This window comes from Sceloporus occidentalis, unplaced genomic scaffold (assembly GCF_023333645.1).
Source record: "Sceloporus occidentalis isolate IW3139 unplaced genomic scaffold, rSceOcc1.0.p SCAF_2, whole genome shotgun sequence".
In the NCBI taxonomy this organism is placed as follows: Eukaryota; Metazoa; Chordata; class Lepidosauria; order Squamata; family Phrynosomatidae; genus Sceloporus; species Sceloporus occidentalis.
In genome coordinates, this window is record NW_028316982.1 from 98322746 (window position 1) to 98343510 (window position 20765).

General features: G+C 39.0%; 1 protein-coding gene across 2 annotated transcripts in view; it reads right to left on the reverse strand.

Moving 5' to 3' along the window:
• Positions 1-5354: 5354 nt before the first annotated feature.
• MCU (mitochondrial calcium uniporter) overlaps positions 5355-20765 on the reverse strand; it is a 177855-nt gene continuing 162444 nt past the window's right edge. For both annotated transcript variants that reach the window (XM_089510394.1, XM_089510393.1), the window contains exons 3-8: positions 19941-20111; positions 17797-17901; positions 11519-11679; positions 10518-10724; positions 9341-9457; positions 5355-7336 (exon numbers count right to left, since the gene is read on the reverse strand). In XM_089510394.1, the coding sequence (XP_089366520.1) occupies positions 7259-7336; positions 9341-9457; positions 10518-10724; positions 11519-11679; positions 17797-17901; positions 19941-20111 (839 nt within the window). In that variant the 3' untranslated portion in view covers positions 5355-7258. The remainder of the gene's footprint in view (positions 7337-9340; positions 9458-10517; positions 10725-11518; positions 11680-17796; positions 17902-19940; positions 20112-20765) is intronic.

The window sequence follows — 20765 nt, forward strand, 5'->3', positions numbered from 1 at the left end:
TGTGAGCTCATATTGCACCCCAACAAAAGTTAAAAGAACAACCGCCATCAGACAAAATTGCTTGGCTTCAAGAGAATCATTCAACAGAATGCACAGATAGGAGGGATAGAAATAATCTAATGCAAAAGTGTGTAGCACAAAAAAGGGATAAAATAAGCATTTCGGAGAAAGGGCAATGTGCAAATAAAATCCAAATCTCTCAAACCAATTTTCAGCACTCCATCCTTATACTTTGCTGTGGAGGCTGGTCATCACACTTTTTAACCCTTGCTGACTATTATTTCATCATGTGTATTTCAACAGGCTTTGACTACACACAGATAGTATGAGAAAGTAGTGAGGGGAACAGGAGATGCCAAAGTAGTGCGGCCCATCGAAGGAAAGAAAGTAGCCCATGCAAAATAAGAAAGTTACACTAGGAGAGGAAGAAGCATGCTAAATTGTATTACTTTCACATAACTAATTTGGGATCTGGATCCCATTGTGTTTTGAGGAGGAAGAGGAAATCCTCCAGTTGAAGGGTGGTGGTAACAGTGAGTAGAAAGAAGAGGCTGCTGACTGAGTCTGAAATAGGCAGAGGTTGGGTCAAAATGTAGTGGGCACCAGGACTTATTTTAGAAGCATTTGGTTTTATTATCCTTCACAACAAACTTGATATTACATATGTAGGGGATGGGGCTAGAGCAAGTTATTTGACTTTGGTTCTGTTGAAGTTAATACTGAACATTAACCATAACACAAGTCCAATTGATCTCAGTGGCAACTAAGCAACTCGCTTTGCCTGGATCCGACCTGTAATTTAAAAATTTGAACGCATCTTGGGAATGTGCTAACTTCAGGCTAGGGTTTTCCTTTCCCTCTTGGTTAAGATTTGTGGGCTTTGGTGCCTTCTGACTGAAACTGAAGTGAAAACTTGCATCCATTTCCTAACTGAAGTTACAACAAGGGTGGACAGCTGTCTTCCAGGCCCCCAAAGCAATTCTGCTTGGCTCCGGTATTGATTTAAATTGAAATAAACGGCTTATGCACGTTCAATTGCACATATTATTTTTCAAGCTGTAGGAAATTGAGATATCCAGCACTTACAAGCATTTATTTTTTAAAAATTGTCTGCAATGTTTATATATTCTGGACATATCTGATATGATAGTACAGTTGTCCCTCTGTATCCATGGATTGTTTATTCACAGATTCAACCATCCATGGCTTGAAAATATTGAAACAATAAATAAATTCCAAAAAAGCAAATCTTGATTTTGCCATTTTATGGAACAGACGCTATTTTATTATGCCACTGTATATAATGGGACTTGAGCATCCAAAGATTTTGGTATCCATGGCAGCAGATACCAAGGGCCCACTGTACGTTCCAATATATCTGTAGTAAGGGTAAAGACTTTATTCATTAAAGGCATCAAGAGTTTGACCACATATTGGATCAGGTTGGTCTAAAAGCATAAGACTTCCTATTCACTCTGGGAAGAATAGCCTCCCAAGATATAGACTGGCCCTGCCTAGATTAGAACAGCATTGTTTGAAGAAGAAAGATCTGAGTTAGTGAAGTGACTGAAGCCCCACCCCCCCCCTTCAATTTGGAATGCCCTTCCTTTCTTCCTCTCTTTTACGTCTCATGATTTCTGAAGACACGGATTTAAAAAAAGCAGTTTTATTCAGGCGTCTATGTGAATCTTTTGGGTACCTGTAAACATGCTCCTCTATGGGCACCCACATCATTGAAGTACCCATTTCTTTTAGTCCCAATAATCCTAGTCCAAAAAAACCATGCCATTGAAAAGTGTCCATTCTGGATTCCATATAAGGAGAATTTTCTATTTGGAAACTATTACATTGTACTCACATATCCTAATAATGGATATGCTGGTAGCTGTAGCTGGTGTAACACAAACTCTGTGTACTTATGCTTGTGTGGATTCTTCCTACTTTGCCAAGTTCCTAGCAATTATGAAACACTGTGTTTCAAAACAGAATCACACACTCAGCAAGCCGGGAAACAAGGGGCTTTAGGTTTTGGGTAGTGGCATGACAGAAATGGCAGCAGCAATTTTAGTGACAGGAGGGTATGGACAAGTGGTATGGTGGCCTGAGTGTTAAGCTAGGACTCTTGAAGACTACACTTTGAATCCTTGCTTGACCATGGGAATCCACCTTGGACGAGTCAAATACTCTCAGCTTCAGAGGAAAGCAATGGCAAACCCACTCTGAACAACTCTTGCAAAGAAAACCCTGTGATAAGAGTCATCTTGGGGTCACCATAGGTAAGAAACAAGTTGAAAACACACAGCAAGAAGAGTGTGGACTTCAGCAGATACAAGGCATCCTCCCACTGCTGGTACTGTAAAAGTTGTCCTTCCATTGGTCCCTAAGCAGGACATGGAAGGCACATGCCACACATGGCATTCAGTACAGAATAACACCTTAATAGTGTTGGTGAGGGCAGCAACCAAACAGAAGGCAACCCTAAGCCTAAATATAGTCACTCTGACAGGTCTTACAAATCAGATTCTGCTCAGCTCTTGCAAATTTAGGGCTTTGTGGCTTCCTTGATTGAGCCTATCCATCAGGAATGAGGTATTCTTCTTTTCCTACTGCCTTCTACCTTACCAAGCGTTATGGGCTTTTCTAATGAAACATGTCTTCTCATGATATGCCTAAAGCATGGCAATCCCAGTTTACTCATCCTGGCTTCTGGGAAGAATTCACATTTGGTTTGGTCTAGGGCCCATTCATTTGTCTTTTTGGCAGTCCATGATATATGCAGAACTCTCCTCCAGCACCACATTTCAAATGAGATGATTCTCTTCTTATCAAGTTTTTTCACTTTCCCAACTATACATAAAAATTTGAAATACAATGGCATGGATATTCCTGACTTTGGTTTTCAATTTTTTCATAGGTGTATATCCAAATGAATGGGAATTAGTCCAAAACAACTTTTCCATGGATGGAAAGACAAAAACTGGTTCTAAGACAGGAGTATTATTATGTTACTTCATCTTTTCTTTATCTCTGCACTTTACTGTTAAAGAGATGGGTGGGAGAAAACATTCATTCACAAATCTTTTCTGCATTTTATTTTAGGGACTGCTATTGCAGGCCCAGTTCTCTAATCTGCTATAGATTAACTCTGCCTGAGAAAAGAGGTTTCACATGGTAGTATAAACCAAAATGTTGTTTGTTGTAACCAGAGAGTAAATTAAGATAGATAGAAAGGTACTGTTTTCTAACAGAGTTGCAACAAGCTGCCTGAATACTAGTCTCATACTGGTGCTTTAAATCAATGAAGTGTAATAAGAAAATCTTCTAGCACTCAATACCTTGAGATTAAAGCTAAGAAACTAAATATCCAGCTCATTCCAATCTTAGGCAAGCAGCCATGCTAAAAAAACATTGCAGTGCTGTAAAGTAACAGGACACTCAAAGACAATTTAATGTGTTACATTTTTACTTTGTGTACCACCTAATTTTCATGTACAACTTTGGTGATATAAAGGCTGTCATGTTTTTCTTCAACTCCGCTCCAAGCCAACTCAGGATTCAATGGGCTTTGAAAGCCACTTTCTTATTAGCAGAAATGGACAGCAACCATTAACTGTGAACCCCAGCAAGCTGTAAATCAATACTTCAGCCCCTTTTCTCTCAAGCGAAGCCTGCATTCCCTGTCTTGCTAATGGCTAGATGTTTGCACAAGTTGTGTCTCCGTTGTCCAAAATGCTTGGGACCAGAAGTGTTTCAGATTTTGGAGGTTTTGTTATTTTTGGAATAACTATTTGCATATAAGTACATAATCTTGGAGATGGGACCCAAGTTAATCAAAAATTTCATTTGTTTCATATATACTTTATACACATAGCCTGAAGGTAATTTTATTATTTTTAATAATTTTGTGCATGAAACAAAGTTTGCATACACCAAACCATCCAAAAGCAAAGGTGACACTATTTCTGCCACCCATGAAAAAAACTTTGGTTTTTGGTATATTTTGGATTTCAGATTTCTGGATAAGGGAGACTCAAACCTGTACCTCTATCCCTGAATTTTTGTACCATCTTAGCTGATAAGAGTTCTGGAGACTCAAAAGCTTTGGTTACAATTTGTCTGGTCTGCTTACTTGTTCTGTTGTCATAGACACAATTTCAAGAAAAACACACAGAAGTTATGTCTCACCTTAAAGATTAATCATTACATTATAGGCTGAACTTTGTGTACTGCATGGACTGTTTCTGAAATGACAAAATGGTCTATTGTTCATGACAGCTCATGCTGTAATGTATTTGTTTGTCCTAAAAGAGTCTGTGTTTTTGCTACAAAAGACTAGCATGGCTATCCTTGTCAAAACTGGTACAATTTTAAGTACGTATGTTGCCATGTAATTGCCCACCGTGTGCTCGATAATAGCAGCAGGGCCTCCAGTTGCTATGTGTAACTCCAGATGCTATGCTGAATATGTCCATGGTGGGTTCACAGCTGGATGGCTTTTCAGCAAGATTAGCTACACAAAGCAAGTGAGAAGAAGTCGGGGACTAACAGCTCAAGACAGAAGATAAGGCAATAAAAGCAATATGAGAAAACTAGAAAGGCTGATGACAAAAATTGCACTAGAAAAAGATATCATGGGGCATAGTGAGTATAGAAGGGCCAGTCTTGTCTTGAACAAATGAGCTATTAGGAAAGCAACAAAGTGCCCTAAACCCCTGCAGAGAGGAGCCTGTGTATATATTCGCTCAGTCAGGAAAGCATAAGTCAAGCTCTACTGCAGGGCAATCGCCCTTACCATTCAACCTCCACTGCAAGGCATGGGATCTTTATCAGTCGTGATCACCTCTACATGTTATAAAATATCTATACAAAAAGCCACTTTAATACAAATAGAACATATAAAGTCAGTCATGTTTGGTGATAAAACTCATACTGGTTCTTCATACAGATGTGCGTACATGCATTGGGATCTGCAGCCAACCATGACTTTTTGAAAGGCAAACACAAACCAATACAAAAGGCCATGTATTATATAGTACTAGATACTATTATCAATGAGACTCATTTTTCCCCTACCTGGAATGGCCTTCCATGTAGCATTACTGTAATGTATTACAGTATTGCCCCTAAGGCATCTTGGTTTTATCTTCCCTGTACTGCGGGGGGAAGGTGGGATATAAATAAACATAATAAACATAACATAATAATAATAATAATAATAATAATAATAATAATAATTTGTAAATGGAGGGTGTTAAAAATATTTTTGGCATGGCTGCTAGAGAGTTAGCAAACTTTCTGATCTTAGACTTGCTCTCTTCAATTGGGCATAAAGCAAAAATTTCAGCACACACCAGTTCAAAAACTGAATAGTTATTTATTGTTCCAGAAGTACATTGCTCTTTTATACATATTTAATAAATGATACAGGATTTTTACACATGTTCAGTATTTTACTTTATTTTTAAGGACTTTTCTCCATGCCCCCTCCCTCACCCCAAACACACACAAAGGATTCCATTACAGGACTGCTCATTTTCTTCCTTTTTAAAATGCTGCATACAAAGAGAATAAATCAGGTATTTAGGGGGAGAAACCCAAAAGATAACTGAAAAGAGAAAGACAGAGGAAGAAAGGTGAGGAGTGGAAAAACACCTTGAAACATGCATCCATTCAGTCCAACATGCCATCGAGTGAGAGGAGGCAGCAACAATCCTGTCTGCGTTTCCACTTTGGCAAGGCACCTGGCGTCTGGTTTATATTTATTTTGTACACTTTAAAACATGGTTCTCCAGAAAGTGGGAGCCTCTCGCCTTAACACAGTGAGAAGTAGTGAACCAAAAGGAAACACCTGGCTTTTCTGTGAATTAAGCTTAAAGCCCTTCTCCTACCTCCATCCTGTTTCCACAGTATTTATCAAACAGGATGATAAGAAGAGGCTGATTCCACTCAGTGCAGGATGCAAGATCCACTTATGAAAAAAAATCAGCTGGTTTGCAAGAAGTGGAGAATGAGTGCCATTTCCTTAATTCTTTCAGTAAGAGGTTTGCAGTCTGCTACTCCACAGAAATCTTGACCTTTAGGCAACAGGCATTCTTTTAAAGCTACTTAAATAAGAGAGGACTGTGGATCGAGGTGGCACTCTGTGGCTTTTGCTTCAGGCCACTGACAAAGCCTCTAAACCAGGCAAATTCATTGACACATTATTTATTTGGCTAGGCAAACATCAAATGTAATCACCACAATTCTAAAGCTGCTTCACAAAGCTGCTTCATATAGCATCATGATTCTGACCCCATTCATCCATATAAATATATATGAAAATATATAGATATATGAATGTATATGCACATACATACATACATAGATACCTTTTTGATTTAATAATCCAGGTAGCTAACAGAACTGGGTTGGAAAGAGTGGGGGTGGTGGCACTTTCCCCCCTTAAGACTGAATATGAAGAATTCTGTCATGCAACATCACCATTTATATGTAGTAGTAGATACAGCATACTGGGACACGCTGAAGTTTTAAGAAGGTATTAAGGAACAATTCAAAGTGCCAATGGATCAGAACAAGGGTTTTCATTTGTGATCCTAATGAAACTAAATACATCAGTAATCATTCAGTAAATGTCAGATTGATAGTAAGTGGGTTGGTAGGGGAAGCTCATGATTTTTTAGAAGTAAAAACCAGCTCCACATTAAAGCTACACCCTCTCCGCCTCCAAGACACATTAGGTCTGATCTAGGGGAAAGAGCTGTTAAGGGAGGCAGAGCTCCAGTTTGCATCACCAACCATAACCTTTTAGACTGGCCTGACTTTACTTCACTTTAGTGCACAATTATTTATTATTATTGGTATGTTGAAAGCGAAGGTATTTCTTTTTCTTAAAAAAAAAGCTGAGCAGGCTGCTGGTGCATCATTAAGAGGCAGACACTGCAAAGCTGGAAAGATATGTGCCCCCCATACAGTCTCTTAAAGAAATATCCAACTTTTTAATACATATTTTCAAAAAGATAGTTTGAATGTGACAGTATTCGCCAAGCCCTTTGAAAAGACTTAACATCCCACAGTGCCTGATCTTATGGTAGAACACATTGTCCCCTCTCCAGCCAAGGTCCTTGCTCACTCCTGAATGATAAAAAACCCCTCCACCCCAATAAGACCTCCCAGCTTCCATCTGCGATACTTTAATTAAAGAGGCGAGAGCTATGAACAGGTTTGCCAATTCTGCCAGGGTTCAGAGGTCCTCCGCTGGTCAGTCTTTATCGCTGATTTGTCGCACAGGCAAATGCACCTGCAAGGGGTCTCGAAGCCTCTTAAGATCCAATTCTGCCTGAAAATTAAGAAAAGAGAAGCCATGAAAACCATCTTTCCCTTCAGCATGCCATTTTCTTTACTGTTGCAGCTACTGTATGACGATAAAAATGTATAAGAAAAATACAAACTTGATTATCATCTAAATCAATGATAACAAGTCAGCATAGATGTTATTTAAAAGCATCCAAATGTAATAAAGAACAAGCACAATTTAGCAGAATACCCACTGCTCCTGCTGAGAAATTGCAAAGCCGGCAATCTTCTGGATAGTGGAACAAATTGCTTATCTCTGTCTTAGGTTGCAAAAACGCTCAAAAAATAATTCAGGCTGACACCGATTCAAATGCCATGACTTAATGCTATGGGATTCTGGGAACTGTAGTTTTGTGAGACATTTAGCCTTCTCTGTCAGAGACCTCTGGTGCCATGACAAACTACAAATTCCAGAATCCCACGGGATGGAGCCATGGTAGTTAAAGGGGAGTCAGCCTGGATTATTTCTGCAGTTCGGATGTATCTTTAGAGAAATGGACAAAACACTTGATGAAGCTTATTTACAATTAAAAAGCAAAAGAATTTGGCATCCCACAGAATTCAAAAGGCAAAACAGATGGGCATAATACGCCAGCTTGGAGGCAGCGTGGGGTTTAGATGACACATGCGATGCCACCCCCAAGCCGGCATCACACCGCCTGCCCAACCAGATGGCAGGCAGCACTGCAGCGCTCTGGCGGCACGCTGTTTATACGCTGTATGCTGCAGGAATGCCACAAACCTGTGGCAGTAGCAAAAAACCAGATCGGGGGCTGCAGCATTCTGTTGCTGCAGCTCCAGTCTGGCGCTCAAAGGGACGGCATAAAGCTGCCCCTTTATGGCCCCAAGATAATGCCAGTAGAGGTAAAAACATAATCTTACACAGTTAATTGAAGCTGTTAGCTCTGTTTTAAAGAAAAAAACTGAGAAGTCAGTACATGAGAGGCCAGGGCACTGTATGTCTACAGATTGGGTCAAGAGGGAAAAAAAATCTTCATTGGTCCAATTCTAAAGTTCATTGGATTTTTTGATCATGATAATACAGTGATGTGATTTTATTGGTTAGCTCAATAACACACACACACACACACACACACATATACATTATTCTAAAAGACAGATGCCATGAAATGGAAATGAGCTAGTTTACATAAAATTACACTATGGATTATTTATAATTTTTAAATCTATTCTTGTGTGCAATTCTATGTCCCCACAGCCACTTAGTGAGCCACCCAAAATATTCCCACAGATTGTGTGTGAAGCACTCTCTGAACACAGTTTTAAATGGGTTGACCTTAGATTATACAAAGGATTAAAGGTAAAAGGACTATGAAATCTTATTTCACAGGAAATATAATTCCAACTACAGCCACTACATGAAATCTTTGCATGTACAGTAGCCCCTCCCAATTCATGGGGAATCCATTCTGGACCCTCTTGCAAAGATGGCAACTCGTAAAATTTGAATCCTATAGAAAATAATGGGGTATGCGCCCAGGGTGCGTGCACGGGGTTGCGCTGCCATTTTATTAATGGGCGCTTGTCCCTCCCGTGAAGAGCACGACCACAGATTCCAAGTCTGCAAAAAGCGAGGGGCAATTGTACTTCCATCTGCTGGAGCCAAGAAACCTCTATTAAACATACTCATAAACAGTGAGTTACACCTTTGAGGTGTGGTAGCCAATCCTCAAAATCAGTTACCTAGGGGAACTTAGAGCAGAGGCACTTCAAGTACTCCCATGTAACCAGCAGAGATATGTGCATATTAAAGAATTCAATCTCTGCAGAACACAGCTAGGATTTGCCCTCATTCCAACTTCCCCCATCTTGCTTATCTATAGCATAATCATACTGATTGCCATAGGAGGACACATCTTTTGTAAATGAATGGTTAAAAAAAAATTAAACTGGAAAGTGCATCAATTATCAAATGCTAACACAGAAAAAAAATTAGCCTCCCCTTCCCTTCCTGCTACCGAATTACCTGAGCAATAGCATCCTTGAGTTGATTGTATTTTTCTAGATCAAAACGTGTCTTTTTGGCTCCTTTATGGAAAAATAATAAGTACTGCCTGTCTCTGGCATCTGGGTATACATACTCCTGCAGAATGTGAGAATGAATAAAAAGTAATTATTATCAGGACATGAACTGTGTTACTCATTAATACAAGGGTTGGGAAGGAGGAGGACTACACTCTTGATTAATTGCTCCCTGCATTAACTAAAAGTAGGAGAGGGCCAATAATGCATCACAAAATACCAAAGCCAGGAAAACAAGCATGAGGTCTGGTTATCAGTTGAACAGTGATAAAATGGGAATCTTACCAAGAAACAAAACACAACCAAAAACCCTTGAATGAAGAGGCTGCTTGCCACCTCAGTTTTGGTCAAATTCCTATGAAGGAACGGAGCTAAGTAAGAGTTCTATGTTCTCTAGGATGGAGTGGTAAGCAGGCTTTGTTAGTTTAGTCTGAACAGGGCAGCATGCATAGTGGGTTATTACAGCTCCAGGAGTCAGGAAATGGAAGCTTAATTTATAAGGAAATTTGCTTCACTCAGTTAATGTCAGAAAACATTTGTGGGTAGGAAATGAATGGTCTATATTTGTGTGATCCATAACACTGATCACAAACATTATTACTCAGGACACAGCTATACTCTCTTCTGGGACTGGCTTAAGTCAATGTAAAAAGGTGGGGCAACAAATCAACAACCTTCTCCCTCAACTATTGGATTTGCCATGACTGCAGTTGTCAGGGGAATTCAGCAGCAACTATAGTGGGTCTCTATGGTGCAGAAGAGTGTGAACATCCTCCCAAACCAATGAGACCACAGGGCAGAGCATCTGTTTTTTTTCCTCAAGTGACAGGATGAAAGAATGCTGTCATACTGTTGCAGACATGGATTATGACAGCTACGCATTTGGCATCTGTTGAGAGTGGTGAAAAGCCTGCAAAATAAAGGGCTGCATGCAAGTGACAATAAAAAAGGATTGCCCATAAGTAAATACAAAATATGAATCCATAAGCATGAAGATTCAGAAATACCCTGTGTATTCTCTCTGTTTTGCAAGTAATGAGCAGTATGGCTGAGGGAACAATATTCAGAATGATTTTCAGGGACGTCCCTATAAATTGAACAAAATGGACATCATTTCTCACCTGACGCGTTACCACAAAGTATGCATACATTGCCATGGCACTACCATATGTGATGAAGTAGGTGACTGGCTCCATAATGTCCCAAGAGTATTCCCACCAGGTAAGCCGGGCGAGAATCCCAAACTGGGTGGCCATGTAAGCCAAGCCACCCCACAGCACCCAAGTGGTCCTCTTCTCTGCTTTTCTGCAGATTTCCATCCTAGCCTGCTGGACAAAGATGTTCAGCATTACTATGGTGTTTTAAGGAAACTACAACATGTAATAACCACATACATTAAAAGTGATATTTTAAAAATAAATGTGCTTTATCAGACTGCATTGCCTCATGTATTTCAAGTTCATGATGACTCAGTTTTATTCCTCTTGTGCAACAAGGTTCCCTTCTGTTAAATACCAATGTCCTGGTATAGCCATCTTAACTTTTAACAATTTTTTACTGAGACATCCCCATTCCTCAAATCTCTGCATATATAGGAAGGGGACAGAACAGGTAGAAAGTCATCCTGGGTGAACAGTGACAGACAATCTGCCACTTTCAAAGCTGCACCAGCTCACTCTGGCTAGCTAGGGCATGAAGTGGTGTCCAGAATAGTTACAATCCTATGGCCTCTTAGAAGACTGAGGGAGTTTTAATTGGAATGCACCATCTTAGGGCCTTCAGTGGTTGAAAACACTGCCAGCAGAATTTGGTTTCATGCACAAAATTATTTTAAATATCAATTTAAATTACCTTCAGGCTGTGTATAAACTATATACAAAACATGAATGAATTTCATATGTAGACTTGGGTCTCATCTCCAAGATATCTCATTATGTATATACAAATATTCCAAAATCCAAAACACTTCTGGTCCCAAGTATTTCAGATAATGGAGAATCAACTGGTAGGTAGCAGCCAAAAAACCATTAAGCTCAATTTTTTCAACTGTGATTGCTGTAGCGCACAATGCAGTGAGAGCAAACTGGAGTGTAACTCAATTAAAAAACAAATCAACCCTCACCTTCTCCAGAGGTGCTAATTGTTGCTTGAGGTCTTCTAGCCGCCCAATTAGTTCCTTCTCCTTATTCAACTGGTGCTCCTCAATACACAGTGTGGTGTATAGCTGCTGAACCAATGTCTTTACATCATTCAGCGTGGTTGCATCTTCGTGGCTTAAGAGATCTAAAGAAGCAAAAGGATCTTTTAATGTTCTATTCTTTGTAGCTATGGCTTTTTTCAACAGCTTATCAGAACCAAAAAGGTTAAATCTGTTCCATTTCCACTCAGATTTATAGAAACAGGTGAAATACAGGATGACACTATTCTGGTTTTTAAGAAAGGCTTACTGAAGTCTAAAATTTAAAGAGAAGCATCTAATTTAGAGAATCATTTTCTTTGGCACTCTTAAAATGAAATACTAATCCAAACATGAGGGTTAGTAATTTGCTTGTACTTGCATCTCCCGTGATAAGAATCTAAGAATAGGCGCAGTTCTAACAATTCTACAATGGATCAGTTTCTATCACCAACTATAGAAAGAGGACAGACAGCCCAAGACATCACTGTAGCCTTTCAGAATCTAAATTCACTATTAGGCCACCATTCACATTGCATTTCTATCTGCTTTCCTTCAACTCATAGCCAATCCTGCAGTTCTAACAGCTAAAAGGAAAGACTTCCAATAATCTGGGTTTTGCAATATACTGGTTTTGCACTATATAACCCAGAGAGAATGAAAATTTAACAGAATGGAAGCTCTAATGATACCAGTGCTTAGTACTCAGAATTCATAAGGATCTGAGATCAATGACTATTGGTCTAAATCAATTTAATGTAGCTCTAGCAGCAGTGGTGCTTTATGTAAAACTTAATAACATACTCAACTGGAATGAAATATTCCAGTATCCAATAGAGGATGCACTTACAAGGCCAAGAAGGCAGTGATGCTAGTTCCTATCTAATAAATATTTTAACATTCCATGCAATTTATTATAGCATTTTGTTTAAATATTACTATTTACAAGTTTGTAAGTATTAAAAGTCACAAACAATCATGTTATTAAGACTAATGTAAATTCTTTGTCAAGTTTCTATCTTAAAATGAGGTATTATAGATATTGTCAAAACAGTGCAAACTAAAGTATATAGAACCTTGCATGCAGTAAATTTCAGCACACAATCTTCAGGCTTAAGCTTGCCTTTGTAAAGTCTCAGTGAAATCTACAAAACAAGCCAAGTTTGACAGAAATCAGTTCAGCAGTTATAGAACAGTAGGCAATGCTCACAGATGGGAGACAGCACAATATTTCAATCACACCAACACCTGCAAGCACTATTTTCTACATCAAGACAACAGTAAGTAGCAGTGTCTTTATTAAGTATGAAGTGTCTTCACATTATTATGTTTCAAACTTTCCAAGAACTATCTTATACCATCTTATACTATATTAGAGCCATGCATAGGAGAAAAGTGATGGAACTAGTAGACATGATTAACCTTTTATTTCCTGAATCAGGTAGTAGTGGACATCTTAGGAAACAGATCTGATGTTGAGATATCCAAGCCAGCAACCTAGTACTACTGTTGTCTCACAATACTTAGCACCCTAAAGAAAAATGTCAAAGAATACATATGTGGTTCTATTGCCTCTGCTAATAGCTTAAAGGTAGCCAGCATAAAAACGCAATTAAACAAATTACTTCCTTCTGTTATGAGTACCCTTTCATGTCTAGACTTCAATATACACTTCAAGCTACAGCTCTGAACTGGGAGACCAGTGACAGATTTGAAAGTTACTAGTCGACTGATGTGTACTTTCCGTAGCATTACAAAAAGTGCCTCCAGTCAGAAGGTATGAAGATAAACTATTCAGAACTGTACAAGAGCTTGAAAGTATTTTTACACTGTATTGCACTTTGTCAACAGTTCTTTCTTTAGTGTGAAATTGTGTAGGATTCTATTCCTACACATACATCAGTATTATGTTGACCTCTGCCATGCATGACTCTCCATTTTAGAAGATGAAACAGTTTCCTATCATCTTATTAAGTCAGTGGATTAATTAACTGAATACTAGTGACAAACAGCCATTTCTGCATATTCCAGAGCAATCCCACCAAGGATAGTTTAACCTCAGTTTGATTCAAGCTGGTGTTTCCCAAGCTTTTTGAACCTGCCACTCCATCTACACTCACTACTCCTTATATCTTCTTTCAAACCAGAGAACATCAATCACGTGCTCCGTAGGAGGGCATGTAGACATTCTTACACATATATGTGTGTTCACAACGTTTGTACAACCTGCACATAAAGGTGTATGATGAACTACTGATCTCAACATAACACTATTATTATATTATACTAATTATACAGCACAACACCAGACAGGCACTCATGAGATTTTTGTTGATGTTAACTGCCTTCAGTCTCGACTCTTGGTGACCCTATGGATGAGACATCTCGAAGTCCCTCTGTCCTCCACTGTTCTGCTTAATTCCTGCAACCTCATACCCATGACCTCCTTAATAAAGTCCATCCACCTGGCATGTGGCCTTCCTCTCTTCCTACTTCTCTCCACTTTTCGCAGCACTACTGTCTTTTCCAATGAGTCCTTTTCTCATGATGTGTCCAAAGTATGACAGCCTCAGTTTGGCCATCTTGGCTTTCAGTGAGGTTTCCTTCTTGACCTGCTCTAGGACCCAATTGTTTGTCCTTTCGGCTGTCCGTGGGATCCTTAGCGCTCTTCTCCATCACCACATCTCAAATGAATTGATATTCTTCCTATCATCTTATTTAATTGTCCAGCTCTCACATTCATACATGGTAATAGGGAATACGATGGCTTGTATGATTCTAACTTTTGTGCTGAGTTGTATATCTTTGCATTTTAGAATCTTTTCTAGTTCTTTCATAGCTTAATTAGAATAATATTAAGGTCAGTATAATTAGCATCATGTAGTGGTTTGAGTGTTGGACGTGAGTGGAGCATTGGAGACAAGGGTTTGATTCCCAGCTTGGCCATGAAACCCACTGGGCGACCTTGGGCAAGTCACATGCTCTCAGCATCAGGGGAAGGCAATGGACGCCTCCTCTAAACAAATTTTGCCAAGAAAACGTCATGATAGGCTCCCTTTAGGGTCACCGTATGACTTGAAAGCATACAACAACAGCGTAATTATAATAATTCCAGGAATGCCAATATGGTGTAGTGGATAGAGTGTTGGACTGAGAGATGGAAGATCAAGACTCCATTCCACATCAAGCCATGAAACTTGTATGTAATCCTGAGTCCATCTGTCAGCCTCACAGGTACAAATTCCAAAGATAAAGCAGACAAAAGAAAAGTCATGTACACTGCATAGAGTACACTGGAGGAAAAATGGAATATAAATGTAACTAATAAACAGAAAGAACATTGGCATAAAAACAGAAACTAAAATCAGTGTATATATCTGATCAAGTTCTAGCTAATAGGTATACCTAATAGTTATAACTCTTATGATACATAGAATTATCTTATGTTACCTAAATTTGTTCACACTGCCAATTACCACAACAGTTACCTCTGATATTAACTTCTATAAAGGAGCATGGGAACATCCAACTTGTTACTCTGCTCATTAGAACAGTACACTTCCACTCAATGTTCTTATTACAGTGTGCCCGCGCCATGCGCGGACGGATTTTACACGGATTCCAGCTTACATGGAAGCTGCATGGAGTAAAATAATGGTGTGTGCGCCCATGGCGCATGCGCGCCGCCACATGGACACACCCCATTATTTCCTATGGGCTCAAGCATAGGCGGATTTTCCCTTACACAGGGGAATCCAGAACGGATCCCCCGCGTAAGGGGAGGGCCCAGTGTACCTCTTGTGTGCCCTTTTTACTAGTAAACTGGACACATTTTGGGGGCCAATTATATGTTCTTCCCCCACCTTGAAGATCTGTTAGTTGCACCTTGGATTCAAGCTACAGGAAAAGAGATTCCACCTAAACATTAGGAAAAACTTCCTCATGGTAAGAGCTGTTTGATAGTGGAATATGATGCCTTGGAGAATGGTGGAGTCTCCTTCTTTGCAGGTTTTTAAACAGAGGCTGGATGGCCATCTGTCAGGAGTGCTTTGATGGCATATTCCTGCACAGCAGGGGGTTGGAATGGATGGACCTTGGGGTCTCTTCTAACTCCAGAATTCTATGATTCTATGACCTTGTCTCATCTCACTGCTTTTTGGTTGTTGTGTTTTAAACAACACTATACAATATCTAGAATAAAATGATGATGTCTTTAACAAAATAAAAGTTTTAAAAAAGAAAATCGCCACATACAAGAAGATGCATATGCTGTTACTGAATACAGGCAGTCAGGCCAAGGAAGCACATTTGCATTCGTCTTTATACTACACACATTTTCCTAGGCTTCCACTGCAGAGAAAGATTGCATAAAGCAGCTGAAAGGGCTGTTCGAGAACATTGTAGGAGACTGAAGCATCAAGAATCAGAATCCATCTTTCATTAATAGGTACATGTTCATTCAAATAACAATTGTTTGAATTCAAGGGGATTCAAGGGTGTCAATGCGAAACAACCAAACAAAAAGAACACATGCAATTCTCATGCTAGAAACGGACAAGCCAGGAGCAGAGGTGATGATTCCAAGCAGGCTGAGCAGGAAACGCAAACTGGATTTTTAAATCAAATTGAGGAAATCATCCTGATTATGTTGCAATTTTTTTTTGGGGGGGGGCATCTAAATGAAACCATGTTTGTGGCACTGGAGGTATTACATCCAGTTACACCATCAATTTAACATGCCAGTTTAATGCAAGAACATTAAAACTGGTTCAACTATTCAACCAGAGTGGTACTGCTCAAATGCTATGGTAGTGAGGACAAGACAGAAAGGATAGCAAGTGAATAAGAAAGAGGGGTTTCAGAAAAACTGTACCAGTTTCAGGCTTAGTCCGTCATTTAAGGTAACACCACTCAGATGGTAAGATCCTTCAGATCCCTTTTAAAACAAAAACTCTTTCCACAGAAATTCAAGCAAGAACTATCCTTGCCCTTTTCATCTGGTTAAATGCCATAGCTCCTCCTCTCAAAAATGTAATGTAATTTTGGTTTGTTTAAATACAAACCAGCATTTCTTTCGTCTACTATTTTTGGGAACAGTAATTGTTCACTGCCATTGTAACTCCAATAATTTCACAGACCCACCCCAATAGCTGGAGACTGAAGAGTTTCCCCAAATGCAAAGAGTGCTTTGTGCGTCAGCTGCCCTTGACTGCCATATACAAAGAACTATAATGATCAGACTGCTGATAACAGTCTTGTAGTTTTTGTCCTAGTGCTTCTGCAACACTAAAAGTCTGTGTTTCGTTTTTTTAAAATATGACAAACTGAATTTATTACTATCCCAAGTCATAGGTTTTTTTTAATTGAATAGTATTTGTAAAAAATGTGGGGGCCAGTGTAAGGTAGTGGTTTGAGTACTGGAGACCAGGGTTCAAATTCCCGCTTGGCTATGGAAACCCATTGGTTGACTTTGGGCAAGTCACACTCTCTCAGCCTCATATCCATTTCTAAGGATCCCTTCAGGAAGCTTGAGAAGGGGATTTTTTTCCATTAGTTAATGCAATTCCACTTGCTGTTTTTGAGTCCAGGCCATGTGCACTATAATCAAAGCCTCTTCCTAAGTAATCCCTAGTGAACTACCCACCTTATTGTAACAGGAAGTCAAGTCATTTTTAAAAAAATAATAATACTGTTATTTGGAAATCCCAGTAGAAGAATGTGAATTACTGAATGTGTGATAGACCTGACAGACCATGGTGACATGACTTCCTGTTGCAAAGGTTCTAAGAAATATTACCAACACACTGGTAATTTGTCACCTGAAGTATACATTCTTTCCACTAAATTTCTGTATTTCAATACAAAGCCATTCTTAGAGAAACTGGGATTTTAAAAAAGAAATCACAGAGGATAAGTATGAATGAAATCAGGCAGTAGGGGTGCATGTGACTGAGGAAAAAATGTGACTGATGATCACAGGGACAGACAACTAGGAAGAGAACAAAAGCTCTGCCCTGGAAGTGCTGAGGATGTGGAGATGTTCCTGGAATATTTTCAAATTTATCTCCATGTCATAATGGTCATAGATCTGTGCAAATTCTGAATGCATGCATTTGCATCAACTATGTTCCCTATCAAAGACTGAAGTATCTTTTAGAACTGCTAACGGGAAGGTTCTTGAAAATGATTTCTGGAAATATATCCCAATTACTTGAAAGTGTTACCTCTCTTTGGTGGACGAACATGATAAGTCAAGTCATTAATTACTAGTTTGAAATCATCAAGGAGTAGAAGATCTATGCCTGTTGAAGAGGCTACTCGTGTCCCATCTGCAAGGTAAAAGAGAAATAGTTTTATTAAAGGGCCAGAAATACTTAATATTTATATTCAAATTCTGCTTTCCAGTGTAAAATTAGTGCACAATGCTTTATAAAAAATGGATTACATTCTAATTCATTTTCAGGAAAGCATTCTATAGCTGCAAAATTGATAACTAAATATGTCACATAATTAGATGTCCTCAGTGTTTTGTTGGAAGAAGATGTAATTACATATAATGATGGTGGAAGACTCATGAATCTGAATACAGATCTATAATGGTATAGAGTGGAGCAGTTATGGTTTGGTATGCTGAACTCATTCCTCGTCTACTTCTTTTCCACTGCAAATCATATCCCTCCTCAGCTGTTTTTCTCACGGTGGTGTTCTGAAACCAGAAGCAAGTTCTGCCCAGAGAAAAACAGCTGGAGAGAGGCAACTGTGACCAATAATTTGGATGTAGGGGAAGCTTTCAGCACTCTCTTTCTGCCTGCTGTGGTTCTTCTTTGAAAATTTCCTCCCAATGCATGAATTTGTCACAATCCACATTTGAACACATGCCATGCCATCTATAATTATGCCACTCTGGCGGCGATTCCTCTTCATGATAAAAGTTAGTGTGTGACATGGTCTGTAGGGTTTCTGCACAGCATTTCTAACTCTCCAAGAACAAAAGTAGATCACAGTCTCTAATTGAGAACTATCTACTGTAGAGCCAACAGCAGGTGACAAAGCTCACCAGAAGAATAGAAATGTAACTCTGTGTCACCGGTGCTCAGAGCAAATGATTCATAATGCCAAATTTTTAGTTGCCTCAAGTAGAAAAATGCAATCTAAACCTACTGTTCCACAAGAAATAAAAGGTAAGCAGCAGTTGGTGGTAACCACCAGAACACCAAGACCTCTATTAATAAATACTCATATGCATGAAAAACACAGGACACAATGAAAGCTCAAATTGAATGCTCAATTTTTTATAAACCTGAAGCTTAATGAATGGTGTGGGGGGGGGGGGGAGGGGGGAAGATTCAAAGATAAAAGAGAGGGAAAACATTATGAAATATCAGAACCTACAAATTGAAATTCAGTGCCCCTAGGAAAAGAAAACAGTTATGTTCCATACTGATAGGTGCTCTGGGAGCAATTCCAAATGGAACTGACAAAACATCTGAATGAAACTGCTGCAGAGAGGATCACAACAGCACAATTACAAAAAGTGGCACTACTTGGAACATGCCACATTAACTGAGGTAATAGTTCATTACAATTATCACCATATTCACAAGACTAGTTCTATACATTATACCTCAGTTAACAAAGAGTCTGACAAAGAGTCTCCTTTCTACAAAGTTTTTTAAAGCTTGCTCAGCCCCCCTTTTTTTTCTTGTCCTTTATGTAGTTGGATTTTTTTAGCAGCATCAGCATTGTGAAGATGGTGAAGGAGGGCTGGAGAAACACAGACTTTTAGTGTTGCATCGTAGGATTCTACTCTAGGTGATTCTACTGTAGTCATGTGTGCCTGCTTACAATAGGCAAGGTAAACAGCACTGATCATACATGAATAGAGAGAAAAACGGGAAATAGGTTAGCCTGCCTTACCAACTACTCACAAGTTTAGCCATCAAAGTGGAAATAATAAAAAAATTGGCTGGTGAAAGAAAATAATAAGTAGATGTATTTTGGAAGAAGGTTTCAAGTAGTCTCTAGAAAGTTCAAAATGTTTTTGTTTACTTATCTGACTTGGTTGTTTTATTTCACATGTGACTATTGTTAGTTTTGAATAAAAAGTTAGCTCAAACATGTTGAACTGTGCTTCTTTCTGATGTAGGAACTTATCTCAATTCTTTCAGTATTATTTCTGCCTCTGCTATCAAAGTTTCTGTTAAGGAAATCAACTCAAGGAACACATTTGTTTTAACTGAGGTATACTTGTACATGTAATCAGTGGCAGTGACCAGTTTTGGAATAAATAATTAAAAGAGATGTCCTCTAAGCACACATAACAAGTGTAATGAAGTTAAGTTGATTGTGTCATTAAAGTTCAAAATACCTGGTGAGTAAATTGCAACCCGGTCAATTCCCCGGTCTTCTGCCTGTAGTTGTTGCAAGAATACTCCAACAGAGTCTGAGATAGGCTTAAGTGTAAACTGGCAACGCTCACGGCGGGATGGAAGATTCACAGATATTACAGGTAATCCATTTTGGTAAACAACTGTGACATCTAGAGGGATGAAAGAAGAAAGCTGAAACATATTCTCTTTCAATGCATCTGTTTAGATAGCTGATGTCCAGTTAACACAAGAGAGGGTTTCTCACCTCAAGTAGCAGTGGTAGTGTTTTGATGCCTAATAGATGATGATGGTGGTGGTGGTGATCATGATAATAATAACAACAAACAAAAATGCCTCCTTTGAGGCATTTCCAAAACATATTTTCTTTCTGTACAATGCTGAGCATTTGTCTTAGCATTTTTCTACACGGAATGCAAATGTGATTGATTTTTCAACTTCACGCCCTTGAAACTTTGGGATGTGCCTCCCACAAAGGCTTATTTTCCAGGTAGCAACAGAACAAAACAGTTGGGTGTTTGTTTCTTCAAAAGAGAAATACACAAGTTTTTTTTTCTCCCTCACATACCAAAGGTTAATTCCAGTTTACATGAAACACAAGACCTCAGCCTGGAAACAGAAGTGTCAAGTAGACTGACAGTTTAAGAAAGCATCTGTTTTATTAACTCTCAACATTTTTCTTGATTTTTTTTCTACCTCCAAAGTTCCTTCAGACAACCTTTAAATACAAATGAAATATATAATGTGAATAGTTCTACACTTAAAAAGACCCCTCTTTCTTTGGGGGTGGCTTTCTGATTAGTTAG